Source organism: Rattus rattus, chromosome 8, assembly GCF_011064425.1.
Source record: "Rattus rattus isolate New Zealand chromosome 8, Rrattus_CSIRO_v1, whole genome shotgun sequence".
Classification (NCBI taxonomy): domain Eukaryota; kingdom Metazoa; phylum Chordata; class Mammalia; order Rodentia; family Muridae; genus Rattus; species Rattus rattus.
In genome coordinates, this window is record NC_046161.1 from 49,593,076 (window position 1) to 49,615,406 (window position 22,331).

General features: G+C 50.2%; 1 protein-coding gene across 1 annotated transcript; it reads left to right on the forward strand.

Moving 5' to 3' along the window:
• The first annotated feature begins 17,056 nt into the window (after window positions 1-17,056).
• On the forward strand, window positions 17,057-21,768 carry Isl2 (ISL LIM homeobox 2). The gene is made up of 6 exons (XM_032910118.1): window positions 17,057-17,177; window positions 17,964-18,153; window positions 18,261-18,523; window positions 19,967-20,250; window positions 20,824-20,991; window positions 21,292-21,768. Exons 1-6 carry the CDS (start codon window positions 17,120-17,122, stop codon window positions 21,406-21,408), a joined length of 1,080 nt encoding a protein of 359 aa, XP_032766009.1. The 5' UTR covers window positions 17,057-17,119; the 3' UTR covers window positions 21,409-21,768.
• The last annotated feature ends 563 nt before the right edge of the window (window positions 21,769-22,331 follow it).

A 22,331-nucleotide genomic window follows, 5' to 3' on the forward strand; every position in this document is an offset into this window, starting at 1 on the left:
TTTGTCTGAATCTAGTGGCACACCAATAAATTGTATGTATGCATGTGTGTTGTATGTCGTATTATGTACTTGTGACTGTGTAAATAGGAGTATTACATGTAGAAACCAGATATTGGGTATTGTCTTCAATATCTTTCCACTTTTTTTTTTTTTAAAGATACTGGCATTTTGATCAGGGGAGTCCAAGAGACTTCCAAGCAATATGGGCTATTGCTATAGCGTTTGGTGTTCTCCAGAAAAGAAGAAGCTAAGAGCCTGCTCCTGAGGACTTCGGGAATCATTTGGGTCATCCATGGAAGTCTCCTTCCTAAGGACTAGGTCACAACGTGCCTGAAGGAGCTACGCAAACTGACAAGGGAGAGAAGCAAGCAACCCAGCTGTGATGCCTGTGAACCCAGCAATGGTAGGACAGGCAGGACATCCCTGAGGGTGTGGTAGTGGTTCTCATGTCCTGGGGGTAACCAACAGTCACATAATTGGACTTGAGGCCTGCTCAGTAGGAGGAAATTCATGCCTGTTTCTGTAAACCCAGTCAGCCTACCTGGAGTAGAATCTGCGATTGCCAGGTTACTAAACCACGGCAATTCCTAACTGCGTTCTACACGCTTACCCTTATGTCTACAGTAGATGTAACTCTCAATCTTCATCAAAGAAACTTCCGTTTGGACAATACAGAAAGCCACAACTGCTCAACTGCTCAACTGTGGAGAGCTGCTGGCTTTGGGCTGCCCATCTCCAATGGGCACACAACCCTTATACGCTCATTCATACCCAGGAACACTGAAGAAGTGGGGTGGAAGATTGTAAGAACCAGACAGGACTTGTATTGGTAAATAGTATCTTCTTAAAACTAAGGATATGAAGTGGTTGCTGGTGGCATACCCTTCTAATCCCAGCACTCAGGAGGCAGAGGCAGGCAGGTCTCTGAGTTCAAGGCCAGTCTGGTCTCCAGAGTGAGATCCAGGACAGCCAGGGCTACACAGAGAAACCCTGTCTCAAAAATGAATGAATGAATGAATAAATAAATAAATAAATAAATAAATAAATAAATAAATAAATCAGACCTGGGAGGAGTTGGGGGGAGTGGGAAGTGTACGAGATCCTTAAAGAACCAATAAGAATGTCTATTTTTAAAAAGTCACTCCCCTTTGTTTATTTATTTCCGGGCGTGGCACTGGCAGACTGGCTCATGTGTACTTCTGCAGTCTGTGGTCCTCTGTTCCTGAAAGCACTGGAGACACGGGACAGGACTGACACCTCTCTGCTCTCACTGGTACTCAAGTATTTCAAGGAATCCCGAATGGGACTCCCTGATACCGAATGGTCACTTACTCCTGAGAAGTCTCCATGTTTACCTCCCGTGGAACCCGCAGTGAACCAGTGGGCCACGCACAGTGGCCAGGTCTTTCTCTGCACTGCCACCGGGGCTGGATCCCGGGTCCACCTTTGTTCCTGAGTACAATTTGCTTTGAGCAACCTCCACATTCCCAGTCTCTACCCAAAAGGTCTCACAAGGCCCGGCCCAGAGTCTGGACAGTTTTTTCTCTCAGGCCAAGGGGTAGTGGAAAATACTATTCTGAACGTAGGTTTTCTTCACTCGTGTTGGCATGGTTTTGTATGTATTGGTGGAAATGGCAGCTAACAGTCATTCATTCATTCATTCACTGAGCAGTTTTGTACGTGTGTTCACTCATTCACTCATTAAGCTAGTTTTGTGTGGGTTTTTATGCATGTTTTTATTTATTTAATGTATGAGTACACTGTAGCTGTCTTCTGTCACACCAGAAGAGGGCATCAGGTCCCATTACAGATGGTTGTGAGCCACCATGTGGTTGCTGGGAATTGAACTCAGGACCTCTGGAAGAGCAGTCGGATGCTCTTAACCGCTGAGCCATCTCTCCAGCCCCTTTATGCATGTTTTTATGCGTGTGTTTTGAGACAGCATCTCTGAGCTCACTGTTCTAGATAAACTGTTCAGGCAAGGAGGCCCAGGGATTCATTTGTCCCCAAGCTCCAAGCACGGAGGTCACAGGGCACATCACTGAGCTTGCCTTTTGTGTAGGCTCTGGGGATGGAACTCCAGCTCACGAGGCTATGCAACACCCTTGCCCTTCTGAGCTGCTGTCACCTCAGACCTGTTAGCATGGTTTTTAGACAGAGTGTCACTAGATAGCTCATGCCGGCCTGGGATTGCTCCTGCTGCCTCAGCCTCCAGAATGCTTACATTAAATACATGTACCCACACACCCAAGTAATAGTTATTAATAATTATTTGTTTTGAGACAGGATCTTACTATATAACCCTGGGACGCCTGGAACTTGCTATGTAGACCAGACTGGCCTTGAACTCACAGATTCCTCTGCCTGTACCTTCTGAGTGCTAAGATTAAAGGTATGTGTTACAGACCTGGCTGTCGCTATATTTTAATGTCACCTGACATCACAGAACGGGATAAGACTGTCTCCATTGGGTCTGTGATTGGCTTGTTTTCTCTACTGGTGAACTGTGGGGTCTGGGGAACATGGGACAGGTCAGTGCCATCCCACCTCTGCAGCCTCCCTTCGAAGGCTCACCCTCATTATCTTTGGAAAGGACCCAGGGCTGGAGGTGTATCTCGGTGTCTGAACCCTTACCAAGCATGTCTGAAGGCCTGGGTTCCATCGTTAGTGCCAGGGAAAGAGATAGCATCTACTGTGTGTTCACACAGAAGTCATATGTAATACAGGACAACTGGTACTTTAAAAACCTGCAAACAACCTAGAAAAAAAATCCCCTATGTCTCCACTGCTCAGAATTTTTTTTTTTTTAAACTTTTAACTTTTATTTCATGTGTATGAGTTTTTGACTGCAGGTGTATCAGTGTACTGTGTGCATGTAGTGCCCAGGAAGGCCAGAAGAGGGCATTGGATTTCCTGGGACTACAGGTAGAGATGAGCCACCATGTGGATGCTGAGAACTGAACCTGGGTTCTGTCAAAGTGTAGCCAGTTCTCTTAACTGCTAAGACAAACCACTGAGCCATCTCTCCAGATCCTCATTTAATTTCTCAACTAACACAGACATATGTAACAATATCTTTACACAAGCCCTTTGTTAACTTTACCAGTGTCTTAGCTAGGTCTCAGTTTCTGTGATAAAATACAGTGATAAATTATTGGGCTTATAATTTACAAGTCACAGGTCACACCCTGTACTGGCCGGTTTTGTGTGCCAACTTGACACAAGCTGAAGTTATCACAGAAAAGGAGCCTCCCTTGAGGAAATGCCTCCATGAGATCCAGCTGTAAGGCATTTTCTCAATTAGTGATCAAAGGGGGAGGACCCAGCCCATTGTGGGTGGTGCTGTCCCTGATCTGGTGGTCTTGGTTCTATGAGAAAGCAAGCTGAGCAAGCCAGGGGAAGCAAGCTAGTAAGTAACATCCCTCCATGGCCTCTGCATCAGCTCCTGCTTCCTGACCTGCTTGAGTTCCAGGCCTGACTTCCTTTGGTGATGGACAGCAATGTGGAAGTGTAAGCTGAATAAACCCTTTCCTCCCCAACTTGTTACTTGGTCATGATGTTTGTGCAGGAATAGAAACCCTGACTAAGACACGCCCATCATTGGGGGAGGTCAGGGCAGGCTCTCCGCAGGGAGGAAAGCACAGGGATCACAGGGAATGCTGAGGATCAGCTTGCTCCTCAGTTCGCTTTCTTAGACCGTCTGCCAGCGCCTGTCCAGGGGCCACAGCCCCTCGTGAGCTGTGTGCTCCTCACCAGTCAGTGATCAGGAACACGCTCTGCAGGGCTTTCTTACAGGGCCATCTTAGGGGGACATCGTCTCAATTAAGATTTCCTCTTCCCAGATATGATAAGTTGTGTCAGGTTTCAAACAAACAAACAAACAAACAAACAAACAAACCAATCAGCACAGCCAATAAGCTGCCTTCTCCCCCTTCCCCTCCCCTCCGCCCTCTTCTCTTCCTTCAAAGTTGTTCACAAGGACAGGGTTCAGTCCATGCTGGGCTTACACGTGGATGAAACATTTAACCCTCAGAGGAAACTTGGAGGTGGGTACTGTTATGTTACTTCCTGTCATCAAGGTGCAGGCTGTTAGGAAACACCATTCCCAGAACTGTGAGTGGGACAGCCTAGCCCTTCCACTGTGCACACGGACCGCAGTTTATTTAGCCCGCTCCTGCTTTTGTTCATCTTTACTTTCCAGTCTCTGGTATTATAAATAACATTTCAACGGAGAAGCATAGGATTAAATATTTAATTACCTGTATTTCCTTAATATAATTCTAGTAAGATCGCTAGGTCAAAGAGATTAGAGTTAGACTTCTTGAATAAATTTGGCTAAATGCTTTCAGAATGCTTACTGCCTGACATGTCCTCTACAAGCTTTTAGAGGGCCAAGTTTCCCACTCCTTGCCCGCACAGAATTTTCAGGAGTTTGCTTTTTCAAATCTTTGTTAGTGTGAGAGACAAAAGCCACCTCCCACAAACAAACAAACCCAGGCAAGTCATAAAGCTAAAGCCCCTTGCTTTTTTGACTTCTAGTGTGACACACATACCCTAAACAGACTCCCAGCCCCACCCCTTGTGTTCTAGTATGTCTGTGATAAACTCCATGACCAAAGCAATTTGGGGAGGAAGGGTTTATGCCACCATATACTGCCAGGTCACAAGCCATCATTTGTGGAAACCAGGGCAGGAAACTGGAGGCAGATTCCATAGAGAGATGCTGCCTACTGACTGGTTCTCTAGCTCTTGATAAGCTAGCTTGCTTACAGCCAAGCCTCCCTGCCCCAGAGCACCTCCCACTGTGGGCTGGAACGTCCCATATCAGTCTTTAAAGTCCCTCACAGACAAGTCCATAGGCCAATCAGATTGGACATCTTTCACCTGAAGCTCCCTCAAAATGATTCTAGGCAGTTTCCATATGGCAGATGAAGCTCTCTAAGACACTTAAACTCAACAAACTCACATATACTCAAATAGTTGTGACTTTCCCCCTGAACTGCAAGGACATGAATTTGTCCCCAATCTTTTTTTTTTTTTTTCTGTCTGTCCCTCCTCCACCCCCCCAGACAGGTTTTCTCTTTGTAGCCCTGGCTATCCTGGAACTCGTCCTGTAGATCAGGTTGGCCTTGAATTCACAGAAATTCACCCACCTCCACCTTTTGAGTGCTGGTGAGTGCCACCGGTGCCCACGAGTTCCACCATCGATCTGAAGAAACCTGAAAGTCAATGTTTCCTTAGTCGGACCTCAACCTGATCATGTTGACAGCCACTTCCTGAGTCACGGCTTTGCGATACTCAGGACAGAGAAGCCATCTCAGCCAAGCCCAGCTTTCTGACTCATGAAAACTGTAAGATAATGGCTGTATGTTGCTTTAAGCCACTGATTTTGTGGTGATTTGTTACACAACAATGCCACTCTCAAAGCTACAGGTCTTTGTGTTGATCAGAGGGTCTCTTTCTTCCCACCTATTTCTGTTGATGTTCATCATGTGCTTACCAAGAGTTGAATTGTTTGCGTGTCACTGAGACGTCTGTCAGGACCCCCACCCCTTGTCTGCCATAAACAGTGAATACCTGCGATCTGTGTTTCTTCCTCCCCAGATCTTTTTGATAACGCCACTTGGAGGGCCAGGCTCACCATAAGCTGTAGGAGAGGCACACATATGCTTATGTAGTGCCAGCTGTTTGTATCATTCCTTTGAATCCTGAATTCATGTGAAAAAGATTTGAGTAAAAGGTGTGCAAAGAAATCTATCTTCAAACGGATCAACCAGGATGAGGGGGCGGGCTCAGTGGCAGAGAGCAGGATTCCATGCAAGAGGGCCTGGCAAGTCTCCAGCACGAGGGGTCACCTACTGTGCGGCCATTTATGTGGGTATCAGGAACCTCTTTCACCTCCAGCAGTGATGCCACCTGCAGGTGATGGGACCTGCACATCTGTTGCCATGGCAGTGGTTATCCATTCCCAGTGTACACTTGGTTCAGCTCCCACCTTCACCTGGGAGCAGTTATGTCACAGTTTAAATAAAAGGCAGATCCTTTCTGCCCCCAGACCTCTAAAATCCTCACACAAACACTGGCAGATTGGTAAGGTTTTTCCTCCAGTAGTCATGGAGGACCTCTGATTTCCCAGGTAGGGCCTGGCCAGCCTTTATAGGGTAAGGGGTTGACGCTTCACAGCACGGTCCTTATGAACAGCCTCCTAGCTGACATACAAGACTTCAACCCTTGGGCAAATGTTACCTCGAAAGTGGCTCTCGATCCCTGCCCCTTCTGGGCTCTTCCAACTGTTTAGAAACTCCCAGACTTTCTGGTGAGTCCGGGACTCACAGTACACGGCCTCTAGAGAGTCTAAGTGACGACTTAGACGTCTACCCTGGCAGAAATTTTGGTGTTGAAATTATTCTCGGGACACCGGTACGAGTAATTCAATAACTCCCCCATGGGTCATGGTCTTTGAACATACCTCCAGGCTCCTCACTGGAAAGTCTCTGAAGTCAACGCCCAGCCTGAGGACATCAAAGCTAATTCACCTCTGCACTAAGGTCTGGACTCAGTACCGGCTAGACACAGCTCCAAATGGCCACTTCATGGCTCACTAGATCTGATAATCTTATGGGATCTTCAGACATACTGTGAGCGGTCTGGTAAATGGAAAGAGGTTCCCTATGCCCAAGCGTTTACCTATCTTCACTCCAAATCCTCCCTGTGCTCCTCTTGTAACCCCCACAAATAACAGTCTTTCCAAATAGAGTCAGGAAACTGCTCCATGGCCGGATGCCAGGAACCGATCCACATTGCTGTCATCCTGTATCGGTTATCCCATCTAAGTTTTATGATCTCTTTACCTGCTTTCTCTTTGACCAGACAAAAAGATGATTGTAAAAGATGGCCAGACAAATATGGTGGGTGCCCATGTTGGTTTTGTCAGATACACTAGGATCATGGACCAATCACTTCTTCTATCTACAACGCAAGACATTGTTTTTCTACATACAAGACTCATGGAATCTCAGGTGGGAGACAGGAGTTGTTGGTTAGCGCTACTGTAAAAATCAAGCCAGGTTCCCAGTAAGTACTCTCTGCAACCAGTGAAAATATGTCTCAACTGCCCAACCTCTAGATATCAGAAAAGTAGGGGAAGTAATCAAACACTCCTCTGAGATCCTTACCTCCTTGACATCCCCCTTCATAAATGGCACTAACTTGTCATTTTGCCTTTTGCTCTGGCCTTGACCTCTGCATACCAACTCCTTAATGTCACCTGACCTGGTCACTTTAAAGATTGCTGGCTATGTGTACCCCCTGGGACTAGCTCACAACTGACACTTACAGCCTCTCTGATGATACTGCCAAGTAACCTTACCTTACCTTACCTTTTGTCAGCTGCCCTGACTCTGATGTCGCCATGACTCCATACTTTTTTTCTATCTCTCTTTTTGGCATGGCAAACTGTTTTAAGGCATCCAGGACACGTTCTGTAGGAATGGTGGGCTCCCTAGACTGCAACAGAACCACACCCCTTGACACCTCATCTCTGCTGAAATGCCCTGCAGTCCCAAGCACATCCGTCCTCTGTGGCGCTCAGGTAAATCATCTCCTACCTGCCACCTGGTCAGGAGTTCACACATTGGTGCTCCTTTTCCTGAACTAGGAGTAATGCAGGGAACTGAGCCCCTGCCGATCCCAGCTGTAGATATGATAGCTGCCCGACATAAGAGGGCAGGGCAGGTTGTGCCTCTCTTGGTCTCTGTGGGAACAGCCATAGGCACTGGCATTGGGATTGCAGGGATAACGACTTCCATGACCCAATATGATAAATTCACTTCCAAGCCTGACACCGGTTTTCAAAAAATGTCTGAAACCATGCTTACTATCTAGAAACAGGTTCTTTGGCAGCTGTGGTGTTTCAGAACCGACTGAAGAATGTGTTTCTGCGTCAACCAATCAGGGATAGTGAGAAATAAAATCCAGGAGCTACAATCAGACATGCAGAATTTCAAGGAGTGTGAGGCCTCTAATTCCTGGATTTCCAAAAAGCCTGTATGGAAGTGGGTACTCCCTTTCATAACACCTCTCCTAGTCATCTTGCTGGTGTTGCTATTCGCTCCCTGACTCATTAATCTTGTTTCTGCATTCCTTCAATGACAGACACAGAAAATATCTAACCAAACTATTAATCAGCTCCTGATACAGGAACTGTCCCTGGAGGAGCCTGACGTCAGCGTTTACCAAGTGGACCCTGATGGTGAAAGTCAGCTGTACTCTGAAATGGACAACACCCTAAGGCAGCAGGAAGCAGCCTAAGAGACAAGACGCCCCATTCCCCTTTGACCATCAGCTTCCCCTCCCCTTTTCTTTCTTCTTCTCTTTATGATAAGGAAAAGGAAGGTATGTTGGTATCAGGAACTTCTTTTGCCTCCAGCAGTGACGCCACCTGCAGGCGACAGGGACCTGGGCATCTGTTGCCATGGCAATGGCCATACAGTCCCTGCATACATTTGGTTCAGCTCCCACCTTACCTGGGAGCAGTTTAAATAAAAGGCAGACCCTTCTCTTCTTTTTTTCACTCTCCTCCCTCTCTTCCCCCTCTTGTCTCTGTTGTCCTCAATAAATCCCTTCCACGTGGGACCTTATTGGCCTGCTGTGGTCTCTCTGGACACGAGGCTCCATTCTATCAAAACAATGGTTCCGAGAAACCCAGGATCTAACCAGGGACTTTTACTCTGACCAGTGGGAGTAGGAGGCTTACCAGTTTTCCAACGTTTAGGCTAGTGAGTGTTGGATCATCTCCATGTAACTGTGGGGGGTGGAGCTTAGAATGCTAACAATTTCCTTTCCATTTAATAACTGCAAGTCAAAGTCCAACTTTTCCTTTTAAATGCATTATTTACCTTTTGAGAATTTCATATGGGAGTGGAGTAATTACATCATTCCCATCCCATGCTTCTTGCTGTCTTCCAACTCCTAGATCCTCCCTCTTGACTCATGACCTCTTCTTTAGTTATTTCTTCCATATGTGTACACACACACACACACACACACACACACACACACACACACCACAAACTGCTGTACCCACTTAGTGCTGTTCTGGTGCCTGGCTATAGAGATGACTTGGGATTGGATAAGGTGGGGGTCCTTGTTGACTGCCTGTGGTTCTTCACGGAGTGGGGTGCCTTGAGCGTTCCTCCATCCACACTGGTAATTTGGCTTTTCCTGGCTATCCACTCTGCCTATTTTCATCTACCAACTGTTCCCACTGTTAGGACATCACCACAGATTTGAGTGTCTAGTAAAAATAAAAGTCATGTTTCTCTTTAAACATGATAAAGAAGTTATAAACTTGCTTCTTTCTGGAGCCTTTTCACCTTCATTTGTCTTCAGATTTATTTTATCAAACTCCACCAGCAGTTTAATTATATTTGTGCTATGTCGGTTTGTTTTTATAGATTTATACATCGTCTGATTAATTAGGGGAGAAATGTTCTCCCATAACTCATACCAGAACCTGGCTCTCACATATTTGCTTTCTTTCCTGTGACCCGCGTGCTAAGACAGCTTTCTTCATATGGACCTAACACATTCCTTGTTGAATTAATGAAAAGGCTTTTAGAATTTTCTTTTAGAATATACGAACTCTTAAGTAGGTTTATTCTTGTTTGTTGCTAGATTATAGGAGAGATACTCAGTTTTACTTACTTGTGCAACCATGAGTTGCCAGTGTCTGACAAAAAACAATGTTTTGTGCTAAGGCCAGAGCTCAGGGATGGGGAGCTTGCTTAGTATGGATGAGACTTTGGGTTTCAGTCCCTAACACTACAGACAAAAGTTACAAACTGTCTGTAACACTGCCTCTTCATCACTAAAGAAATAAATTTTATTTGTAAACTATAGACTAAGTGCAAACAGTTTTGTTTTCCTATAGCGCACATTCTTAACCCTTTATTAAGGTCCATTGAGTCATGTTTGTACCTAGGCTGAGTCTAAGCCAATGAGGGAATTCACTACTCTTTGCTTTGGAAATGGGCAAATCTATTCCAGTTTGGGCTGGTGAAACAGAAAAGAGGTTTTCCGGGTTCTGAAGACAAGGCATCTTTCCCCACTGGTTATAGACAAGGAGGCATCTACTGTTTTGACATTAATTTTGAAATCACAAATAATAAAAGTTCATAGTGTAAAGCCACCAAAACCTACCGCTGATGAGGTGGAGACCCAGGTCACCCAACTCTTAGGTCTACCTTAGCTTTGCTCCTCTTTGAGCCAAATCGTTTCCTCTTCCTGCTATAGCTGGTATTTTTTCTACACCCCCCCCCATGAGGCCTAGATGTATGTGATGTATGGAGTCCCAGCTGTCCCCTGTGAAGAAGCTGCTGGGAAGGGAGCCACGCCTCCAGGTGAGCCTTCCTCCCCTCTCACTCACCTGGCCTAGCAGCTTTCTCTCCTATAAGCAAACTCAACTCAACCCAACTCAGGCAAAGCCAGCCGGCCTTGCCCTGTAGCCATCCCATTATCTGGTTTCATCTCCCTACCTCAGGTGAAATCCCGTGAGAGTCAGGGCCATCCTTCCAGCATCAGCCAGCCTCCTGGCCATGGGCTTACTGCACTAGCTTGACGCTTGCCTGATGCTCTAGGTATGTGACGATGAGGCCAGTGGTGATAAATCTCTGTCCTCTGCAAGCAGAGAGGTGGGAGAGCGGCAGACTGAGCGGCAACTGGGAGCATTATGATTTTGTTCTCAACTATAAAGGCACGTCTACGGCAGCTATAAATAACACACATTGTCCATAATTCAAGTCGGTCAAAACAGAACTCAGCGCAGCGATGCAGAGCACAGTTCGCTGCCTCCAAAGCAATCACGCATTTCCAGCAGATGAGCGCCCGTCTGGAGTCCCTCCTGCAGTGGGCTAATGCCCACCCCAGCCTCACTAATCACTAATCACAATCTGTCTGTGATTAGACCTTGGACAGCCACCTCAGAGGAGAGGTGACAACACAGATTCTGCTAACTCTGTATTACCTAATTTGGGAACGCAAACCTCCAGGGGCGTTTTGTAATAACTGGATCTCCTGAGGTTCATCTGAGAACTCCACTCCATGGGTCTTGGCGAGAGCCCAGTATCGGGTGCCATTGTAGTATTTCCTGTTGTGATGCAAAGTGATGAGTAGGCAAAGTAGGACAAGACTCTGGTTCTCGTTGGGGCGGGGGTGGGGGTGAGGGTGGGGGTGGGGGAATCGCTTATTTAGTTTCTTGTAACTGTATGGAAAGAACAAAAGATATTCCTAGACGCCATTAGAAGGGCAGTTGCTTAATGAAGGGAACGTCCCGTGAGCTCGTTCTCCATCCGTCTGTCATAAACAAGTACAAGCCCCTAACAGGCTCTCCCGCCTGAAAAGTTTAAACCCAACGCATCCTGGAGAATGTCAGACCTTAGTACAATATTCCGTTGAGGTGGAGAGATAGGTCAACTGTTAAGAATGCTTGCTGCTCTTATAGAGAACTCAAGCTTGCTTCCTCGCACCCACATGCGGCCGCTCATAACCACCCCAATCCCAGGTCCAGAGCACCTGCCGTCCTCCTCTCACATGACTCACACGACTCACACTCACACACACACACACACACACACACACACACACACACACACAAAGTATAATCAATAGGATTGTTTTCTTATCCTTCTGTGTAGATATGTCTTTAAAGTGTGTTGTTAACGTCTATGTTTATGTTTCCTCCAATTCGAGTATGGCGATGCTGTTCAGTGGACATCCAACTTGGGTCTGGTGACACATGACTGCCTGGGAAGATCGGAAGCTTTGTGTGGCTTATACACGTTAGTGAGTTTGAGGCTGGACTCTATGGGGATATAAGACCTTGTCGCAGAAAACAAAACTAAATAACTCAGGAGACAAGTACCTAGCCCCAAGCCTGTCTGGTGCCTGGGGTAAAATTGCTGGGGACCACTCCCAGGCCACACGGAGCTAGCCTGTTGCCCCCTTCTGGAAAGATGGGGAACTGCAGCCTTCTCCTAAAGCAGAAGTCATAGTCCCTGTCTATGGCCTGGTGCTTTCCCAGAATCTAGCAGGAAGCCTGGCCTCCAGTTCTTTTTGTATCTCTCCAGATGCCTTTGAGGGTGTGATTTAAAGGAAAACAGTTGTTCTCTATTCTCTCTCTCTCTCTTTCTCCTCCTCCCCTCCCCCTCCCTATCCTTCTTCCCCTCTCTCCCTCTCTTCCCCACCGTGTGTGTGTGTGTGTGTGTGTGTGTGTGTGTGTGTGTGTGTGTGCTCATTTGTCTCCATCCTCTATAGTGACACTGTGGTTAATTCTGGGATCCATGTCTCACCCTGATCCTCTCATAGTGACTGTCCCAAAGACTGAGAGTTTGCTTGTTTGTTTAAATACAGAAGGATTTTATCACATGTCTGTCCACTCTAAACAAAGTAACAAACAACACAGAAACATTTCCATCTGGACAGACCACAAGTTCATGACTCATCTCATGGCCTGAAGTGGACTTGAGTCTTAGTCTTATCTCTTACTAATTGTATTGGCTTATGAAGTTTATTGATTTTTTTTGAGCTGCTTAAAGATGACAGTAGGACCCGCCCCGATGCTGCAAGGCAGAGCCGGCTTGGTGGCACCACAGCCTGAGCAGTTAGGAGGGCTTACTGCTCTGTCACCAGGGTCCTTACATTCTTAGTAATGTCTGAGCGGGAAACTTGGCAATTTCATTTTCAGTGGGCTCTGCAAACTATGTGGCTGATCGTGTTTGGAGGTGTCTGGTTTTAAATGGAGTCTTACCTGAGACTTAGCCCAGGGCCCTTTCTACAGCGAGTGCTGGGGGAATGTTAGGGAGGAGAGAAGGGCAGCCAGTAGGCACCTCTCTGCTCACAGAGGTAGGGGAGGTAGGCATAGTAGAAGATTTGGTTATCAGTGTCAGGCAGCCGGATGCCTCATCCTGACTTGTCAAATTTCTTCTTTTTCCCAGGCCTTGCTTCACAGAGGCATGGTGCCCTCCCCTTCTAAACGCCTGTAGTGTTGTGAACTCTCGGATTCTGACATTTCCAACCGTCTTTGGAGAAAAAGGCCTGCGAATGTGGATTTGGAGGAGTTAGGGCAGCAGCAAGAGGAAAGGTCTGCTGTGGACACCTGAGAGGTGCCCTGTGGTCCCAGAGTGGACAAGGGCAGAATGACAGCCACAGCAGGCACTCCCGCCAACAGGAAGGCCTTAGCCTGGGTCTGCTAACCCAGCTTTTAGGTCCAGCTGTGTCATGGACGCAGCCTAATGAACTTTCTGATATTACTGTGGTGTGGATTTAAAGTGTCTCCCCCACATAGCTCACGGATACCTAGAGGATGACTCCTTCCACTACCAGCAACTCCCGCTCTGTTGGGTGGAGATCACACCCATGGCTCCACCTCTGTAGTTGATTGGCAGGTAATGTACACCAATGAACCTACAAGCAGACACTGGGCACAGAAAGCCTCTCTGTTGGGGTTGGGGATTTAGTTCAGTGGTAGAGCGCTTGCCTAGGAAGCGCAAGGCCCTGGGTTCGGTCCCCAGCTCTGGAAAAAAGAACCAAAAAAAAAAAAAAAAGCCTCTCTGTCAGTGACCTGATACGGGTTACTTACCTTTCCACACTACTGTCCCTCAGCCGTGATGTAGGATAACTGTACCCCAGCATCGTATTCCTAGAATTTCTGTGAGATATGTTAAAGCACACAGACCTGAGAGAGAATCCCGTACACTGGCCATGGTGATGGTGTTACTGTGGCCCCGGCATTCCTTTTTACATCTGTGAGTGAAGGGGTAAAGAACAGAGGCGGTGAAGTGAAGAGGAAGCTGGATGTGTGACTGCATGAATGTGCATGCGCAGGCTGGCACACGCTAAATGGGTCCCTGAGCGGGGATCTGTGCATACATGTGCTGCTTCTGCCCAGTCAGTCATGGGGAGTGTGAGGAGCTCTCTGTCAGACAAGGGCCCGGGGGACAGTCCCCAAAAGTGTGTCCTGCTTCCTGGTTTTAGGAGGAAGGTAGAAAGGATGGAAAGATTGACTAAGCAAAAAACAAGCTAACAAAACAACTCCTCCCACACACAACAAAACAAAAACAAAAACCCCACAACAAAACACAACAACAAAACAAAAACAAAAACCCCACAACAAAACAAAAACAAAAACCCCACAACAAGATAAAAACAACTCCCCCCACAACAAAACAAAAACAAACAAAACCCACAAAAACAAATAAAAGCCGGTTTGTTTTCCATTGCCTGCCTTTGTAGGTGACTCCCAAGCCTGGCCACAGGCTGAGATTGCTGCTGTTTCCCTCGGGCAAGGCTTGTCCTCAGGAGGGGGCTGTTGTCATTACAGAGTGAGTGGCCACCTGACCTTCTCAAGGGTCTTGGGGGGCGGGGGGAGGGGAGGCACCGGGAGCTTTCTCTGCAGTCCCTAAGTCTTCCTCTGTCACAGCTGGTGCTAGGGCTCTCAAACCGTGGCCACTACTCCCAAGGGCAAGAAAAGAGGAAAGGGAGTCTCTTGGGTGCCACAGCCCGAAGTGTGGAGAGCAGATAACCCAGGTTTCTCTCAAAGGGTAAGGCAGGGCTGGACCAAACTAAAGACACCGCGTGTATCACTTATGCCCCTCTCATGCCAGCACTCCAGCACTGGACTCCTGGGGCAACCAGGACTCCGGAGACCCACGCTCAGGGACCTGGAAAATGGTTTTCCAGCAGCAGAGAAATGGAGGAGGTGAGTGCCCCTCCCCCACTCTCAGCATAGTCTAGAGAGACTCGGTTTCTGGTTAGGAGCGGGGACTTTCTCTAGGCAGGAGAGGGTTAAAGGTTGAGCCTAAGACTCCTGCAGAGATAGCCAATACCTGGGGGGGTTTGTGGGATCTTAAGGGTACAGGGAGCCAGGCATGGCCCAAAATAGCCCTGGGGTGGAGGGTGAGGTGACAAGTATCCCCGAGTGCCTGGAGCGGGCACAGAGCAGAGCCCACTCACTGACTTTAACAATAAGCTAAGTCCACACCTAGGGCAGGCATGCAGAGCAAGCACATTCAAACAAATCGTTGCCCAACAGGCAGAGATGTGCTTAGACCTCACTTCTAGCAAGGCCCACACTGATACCTTTCCAGGATACCTTTCCAGAAGTGAACCACTATGGTTACTATAGCTAACACACTGAGCACGAACTAGGAGCCGGGTATGATTCTAAGCTTTTCCTGTGATTAGTTTAATTTTTACAAAGCAGAGAGAGCTGTTCTAAGTACGGCCATTTTACAGACAAGGAAAAGTGAGGGAAGGAGAAGAAATGAAACACCCGAAGTCACAGAGGCCAGCACAGATGCAGGGGCCCTTACTTTTCTCATGGTCCGTGGTTTACTAGCACAGACACATTCATCCAAACTTAATCTGGCCCCAGAGCCAGAGCTGCCGGCGTGGTGTTGGAAAGATGGGGAGGGGTCAGCCTGTTGTCAAGGGGTGTAGGCTGTGTCAAAACTCTGGCTCCAGAGAGCACTAGCCCAGAGGGGGAGGCGGGGTCAAAAGCCACAGGAACCCGGCTGTGGAGTGAGGTGCCAGACTGTTTCCAGCGCTGAAGCATCTCCGAGCAGCGATTTTTGAGCACCCAGGACCTTTCGAACCCCGACTTTCTGCAGCGCCTGTGCTAATGCTCAGGACTGCAACGATTTCACAGCCCAACAGCCTTGGCTCTGAACAGTTGGACCGCCGCGCCCGAATTAGCTCTCAGGCAAAGAGGCCTGCGGGATCCAAGTCCGGACGTAGGATCCAAGTCCGGACATTGGATTTGCTAGAGACGCCTTATCCCAGAAGCCCAGCCGCACCCCTCCTAGAGAGGCATCAAGTTCTTGGTGTCCTTTCAGAATGGGAGTGAGGGACTAACAGACCACCGTTGGATAAACGCTGTTTGTACCTCATCGATTTGTCTTTCAATCCCTTGAAACAAAACTCATAGCGATTTTTGTTTTTGATTTAAAAATCCCCGAGTCTTAGAAGTTGCAGATTTTTCAAGGATTAAAAAGCCACCGGGAAGACGGTAAACTACCCCGCGCCCCACATTTGTTTCTGATTATTTGTGTTGTAATTGGTTTGTGTAATCTAAAGTCAGAGAGTTCGTAAAAATCTTTTACTCTGGAAGAGTAACACATCTCGGCAGTGTTCTCAGGATCTGTGCAGCTGAGAGGAGGAAGGAGAGGGTGGGAGTCAGCATTAAGTGAACCAAAAGAGCGGAAAAACAGAAGGGAGAAGTGCCTAGGCCAGGGTGGGTGGGGGACTGTGGCCCGGGAATCTCTGGATTCCTTTTGGCTTACCCACCTGCAACATCGAGTTTTCTACAGACGGCGCGGGTGGGAAAGTCCGCACAGAGTTTATCCAAACCCAAGGTGGTCATTTCCTACCAGTTCTCCCTAACTTGGACCCCGCCGAACAAAGGCTCAGGCCCACAAAGGGAGAAAGGTGGCCGGCTGGACCAGTGATGGTGTGACACAGCGGATCCTCTTTTCTCCCTCAGGTCTGTCGTCCCCAGGAGGAATTTTTAATTTAAAAATTATAAAAGAAAAACACTTTTAAGGGAGAGAGGACTCCCATCTATCCCCAGGAGTCTATTGCCCTGCTGGGAAGCGACTGGGGCAACCGCCCTACAAGCCCGAAGGAAGCGCGGCGCTGCAGCAGAGCTCGCAGGGTGGAGATGCGGCTTCCAAGGGATTGCGGGACCCAGGGCTGCAGAGAGGATCCTGGAAGGTTTCGGGGGAGGGGGCTGCGCTCCATTGTTCACTCCGAGCCAATCAGAGCTTTCCCACTTCCTCCCAGCCAATCTCCCTTCGCCTCCGACTCTACCCCAGCCCACCCTCCGGGTCCCCAGCATCTCCCTAGCTAGCCCCACAGGCGGTGGGAGAGCTGGGTGACGCTACAGGTCCCGCCTCCAGCTCGGGCCCCGGGCGAGTGCGTGCTGACGTCATGCTGCGTGCGGGCCGGTGCGGAATCGCTCCTTCAACTCCGCGGGGCAGGAGTTAGTTAGCAAAGAGCGGAGGCTGGGCGCGCGACCCTGGTCCTTCTGCCCCCGGCCGTACGCTTTGCTCACGTCTCTCTCTGCATGGTGGATATTATTTTTCATTATCCTTTTCTGGGTGCTATGGGGGATCATTCCAAGAGTAAGTCTTTCTCTGTGTGTGGGTGTGTATGCGTGCTTGATATGCAACATTTCCAATGCAGAAGAATGTTTAGCGGATTCTACAAGTGGCTTCTATTTGACAAAATACTTGGGAGAATAAAAAACAAACAAACAAACAAACAAACAAACAGTGCATTTCGCCTGTAACAATGTTTATTCGTTGGAATCCTACTATTTTATTTCGTAATTAGACATTTCCCAAGTTGTCTGGGATGACCTCAGGCTGTGAATTCTTTCTCTTTTCTACTAGGGCGATTGGGTTTGATTTAGGGAGATGGGTTTCTTTTCTGTCTTTCGAAGCTAGAGAGGTTTCAGTCGCTTGATCTGGGGTGTTTAAACTAAGAACTGTCGAAGAAGCTAAGAGGGGACAGGGCTGAATGCTGCGGTGTCGGTGTTGAAATAGGAGGGAGTCGCTGTGAGCGGGAGCGGGAGCGGGCGGAAATCCGGGCTTAGCCGACAGTGTGGACACGGAGGCGTCCGGGGCTCCTCGGTGTCACCGTGCTGTTGCCTGCCTCCCGTTAGTTCTGTCTCTAGCTGAACCGATACTACACCCGTGTTCAAAGACGGTGATAACGGAAATGTCAGGAGATTGTGTTGTTTTCGTTTCCTATTTTCTGGATCATTCCAAAGCTTTTGGTTCCCTTGTGGTCGCACTTCTAAGAGCGGGAGAGCGAGGGAGGGAGGGTTGGGTTGGGGCTGCAGCGGCCAAGGCCGGCCGGGGTCCGGCAGCCGGGCCTGACGCGGGCCCTGCGCCCTTCCCTGCCAGAGAAGCCCGGGACGGCCATGTGCGTGGGCTGCGGGAGTCAGATCCACGACCAGTTTATCCTTCGGGTGTCGCCCGACCTCGAGTGGCACGCCGCCTGCCTCAAGTGCGCTGAGTGCAGCCAGTATCTGGATGAGACGTGCACGTGCTTCGTGAGAGACGGGAAAACGTACTGCAAGCGGGACTACGTCAGGTGAGCCGGCGGGACCCGGGGTTCGGCCCCCTTGGGCTGGGGAGGACTCGGCTGCGCGTCCTGGCCTCGGGTCCTCGCGCTGACTCCCGCCGCGCCCGGGCCCGCAGGCTGTTCGGCATCAAGTGTGCCCAGTGTCAGGTGGGCTTCAGCAGCAGTGACCTGGTGATGCGGGCGCGGGACAGCGTGTACCACATCGAGTGCTTCCGCTGCTCCGTGTGCAGCCGCCAGCTGCTCCCTGGAGACGAGTTCTCGCTGAGGGAGCACGAGCTGCTCTGCCGAGCCGACCACGGCCTCCTGCTGGAGCGCGCTGCGGCCGGCAGCCCGCGCAGCCCTGGCCCGCTCCCCGGCGCCCGCGGCCTGCATCTGCCAGGTAAGTCGCTCTCCCGGCCCGGAGCGCTGCGCCCCGGTCAGTGGGATGTACGACTGTGTAGCCGACCGCTGAGCTTCCGACGGGAAGCCGGTGTGAAGGGCCGCGTGCGCTGGGAACCCTGCTATGTGTCTGCGTGTGCGGGGGTGAAAAATTGTATGTGAGCATGCGAGCTTCGGGAGTTGTGTTCTCCGTGGCCTTGGACCCGGTGTAGGACACAGACTAGGATCGGGAGAGTGGAGGACCCGGAATCCTAGGTGCTGCCTGCCTGGGTTGTGTTTAGAATTCCTTTGATGAACAGGTTACCGTCAGGGAGAAAAGGTATCCCATCCAGAGCCTACGGAAGGCCAGCGGTGCAGAAGAGGGGCCTGTGCTCTTGTTTTGATGTCCAGCTAGCATAAAGGAAGTTTATTGAATAAAACCTTTCTAGGGTGGTAGGTGCCTTGGCCAGGAGTTGCTCAGACTGGGAAATAAGTGTTGACAAGAAGCAGGTGGAGAGTGCCACAGAGACCCCAGTTCTAAGAAGCCAGGGGCTCTGCTACCCAGCCAGAGCGAACTAGACCAGGCCTTCTTGTGCTGTGTGACACCAGGGACTCATTCCTCTCTGTGACTCCATTTCCACACACACCGTAGAAGGAGGAAATTGGTTTGGGTGGGCTATTTGTAAATGTTTATCCAGTCCTAGAAATGCCTAGAGGGGACATTAATGTAAACAATGCAGCTAATATCTAGTGGGTGTGTAGACCAGGTTGGAAGTAAAACAGAATGGACTTGGTGTTGAATGAACCCAGTCTGAGTTCACCCAGGGTCTCCCCTTTGTTTTGAAATGTAGGCTTGAGGCTGTTCCGAGGTGGGTGTGAAAGTCAGCAGTCACCGGACTGAGGAAACCCAGAGCAATGGAGAGAATCTCAGACTGAAGCCCCAAGGCAGGCAGCCAGGAAGGAGCCATTCTGTGCCCAGAAGGCCTCTGGTTGCCCCAAGTTGGAATCTTCCCAGTCTGAGAGTGTTCCTAAGGGCTAGACCAGCCTAGCCGACCCCTTAGGAGCAGAGAGTCTCCCAGTCTAGGAGTTGTCCTGTAACCTGGGTCCCTGTCCCTTTTCTTTCCCCGCCGGAGTCGCATTTCGATTTCCACCTCTTCCTCTAAAACTCCACCTTCTTCTAGAGGGCTTTGCTTGTCCGGCTGGAGGCAGTTGGGTTTTCCTAGGGTATATTAGTACCACAGCGGTCTAGAACAGAACTCCAGAGTCCTGTAGGACTCGGGGTGATCGCTGCAAGGCAATCGGGCTAGGGAGATAGGGACAGAACAAAAAGCATTCATCCTCTGGGTTAGGCGAGCGGATGGGGAGGGAGAGGAACAATAGACAAACGAACGGAATAGCAGGGAAACGAAATCTTGGGGAGAATGGCTGGCGGCCCGTCAGACCTCCTGTCTCTCGGCTCCTGCAGACGCCGGGTCCGGACGACAGTCCTCACTGCGTACGCACGTGCACAAGCAGGCGGAGAAGACAACCCGGGTGCGGACTGTGCTCAACGAGAAGCAACTGCACACCCTGCGGACATGCTACGCCGCCAACCCGCGGCCTGACGCGCTCATGAAGGAGCAGCTGGTAGAGATGACCGGCTTGAGCCCGCGGGTCATCCGTGTGTGGTTTCAGAACAAGCGTTGCAAGGACAAGAAGAAGTCCATTCTCATGAAGCAGCTACAGCAGCAGCAACACAGCGACAAGGCGGTGAGGTGCTGGTGGCGGCGGGAAGGCGGGTGGTAGCCGCCGCGGCTTTCGAAGGCCTCTTTCTGGGGAGAACGAGGCAGAGGTGGACTCCCCACGTACCTTGGCACCCGCACCTTAGAAGAAATGTTGACCTTGGCGTTTAAGTTGCTGTGGTTGGGGGTGGTACATTGTGCCAGTAGCAGCCCAGAGTTGAGGGGCCCTGGGCTTAGAGACGACCCTGTGGTGTGGTTGGGACTACGGAGTTGTACTTTGGGGGAAGGAGGAGGGTAAAGCTCGACCCGAGTTTTTGTTTGTTTGTTTGTTTGTTTGGTTTGGTTTCGCATACCTGGCTAGGGAAGGGCATAAAGGACTTCCGTTTCCCTGGCCTGGTGTTTGACTCCTAAGAGTGAAAGGAGTAGCATTGTGGACCCTGGGGTATCTCCACTGCGGAATGGGGGTTCGTTGTGTGCAGTGGAGTGCGTCTCCTCCTCAAAACAATTTAATTCCCAAATCACTCTTCAGAGCCTGGGGCTCTATGCTCAAAAGTGGTGCAAATACTGACCTAACGCCTTGTGCTGTGTGCTTGCCCCTCAGAGTCTCCAGGGACTAACTGGGACGCCTCTGGTGGCGGGCAGCCCCATCCGCCACGAGAACGCCGTGCAGGGCAGCGCAGTCGAGGTGCAGACGTACCAGCCGCCCTGGAAAGCTCTCAGCGAGTTCGCACTCCAGAGCGACCTGGATCAACCCGCCTTTCAACAGCTGGTGAGGCCCTGCGCAGACTGCACAGTGGGAGTGGTGTGGAGGGGACTTCATTCGTATAGGACAAGGGTCTTGGGGACAGATTTGGTAATGAGAAAGCCTGCTGAGCCCGCAACCTCGCTGCTGACACTAACCGGGTCCCAATCCCCCTGTGCGGGTGGGGACTTGCCATCCCTCTCTTCAGGGTTTACTCAGCTGACGGCTTGTCTGCAGGGAATACGCCGGGTCTCTGAGCAGGTGACCCAGGAGCAGAAGCTTGAGCGTGTGTTCACTTTTTCTTTTCTGGTGTCTCTGCCCTCGCAGGTCTCCTTCTCCGAGTCAGGCTCCCTAGGCAACTCCTCTGGTAGCGACGTGACCTCTCTGTCTTCGCAGCTCCCGGACACCCCCAACAGTATGGTACCTAGTCCGGTGGAGACGTGAGACAGGACCCTTCCCTGCCAGCCCGCGGACCTCGCATGCTCCCTGCATGAGACTCACCCATGCTCAGGCCATTCCAGCTCTGAAAAATCTCCGGCCCTTGTAATTATTGTTGTTATTTAAAGCGAGCGGGCAGAGGCACGCGACAGCGACAGGACGGCCAGCAGCGCGGGGACACTTGCCTGCCTCGCTGAGACTGGAGACTCCTGCTTCAAGGACTTTTCGGTTTTTTTTTTTTTTCCTCGTAACTAGAATTTGGGACATTCTGGGTTGGCTCCGCCCTCGCCTCTCCCTCGCCGCGTGGGGAACTGCCACTCTGTCTCTGCGCCCCACTCGCCCGGGAACCCATTTGGTGGGGTCCTACAGGGCTCTACCGGCGAGGACGCCTGCTCCGAATTCGCCTGCGCTGACCGAGGCTTTGCTCTGGACTTGGCGGCGAGGACGGGACAATTCCAAGAAACAGACATAACCCCAAAAGCGCATGACTGCCGGACAGAGTAGAAACGAGACTGTCTTTTAAAAAGTGTTTTAAATTATCAGTCGACGGAGGACAGTGAGAACCTTTGCCGAACAAACGTAAGTTATTGTTATTTATTGTGAGGCGAATAGTGGGACGAATATTTTGATCTTAATAAAAAACAACCCGATGCCATGCCGCGCCTGTGTGCTGTTGGCGCCACGGGAGCCAGACGAACGCCACTTCGCGAGTGGGCCTCGTTTCAGCTTCACCGGCTCCACCCGCCCTCGTGCTGCGGGTCAATCGGCGCCCGACCGGCGGGCCAGACCCTGATTGGGCACCGAGGGCGTGCCCGACGGGGATTGGGCGTCTATGGGGCGGGCCCGACACTTATTGGGTGCCGACGGGGCGGGGCAGGGCGGTTCCGGTGCAGTGTGAATTGCGAGGCGTTTCCGGAAGCGGGGGCGCT

Coding starts and splice junctions, on each gene's coding strand:
- Isl2 (XM_032910118.1), top strand. CDS start 17,120: ATGGTGGATATTATTTTTCATTATCCTTTTCTGGGTGCTATGGGGGAT. Junction 18,154..18,260: donor TGCAAGCGGGACTACGTCAG/GTGAGCCGGCGG, acceptor CCGGGCCCGCAG/GCTGTTCGGCATCAAGTGTG. Junction 20,251..20,823: donor AGCAACACAGCGACAAGGCG/GTGAGGTGCTGG, acceptor CTTGCCCCTCAG/AGTCTCCAGGGACTAACTGG.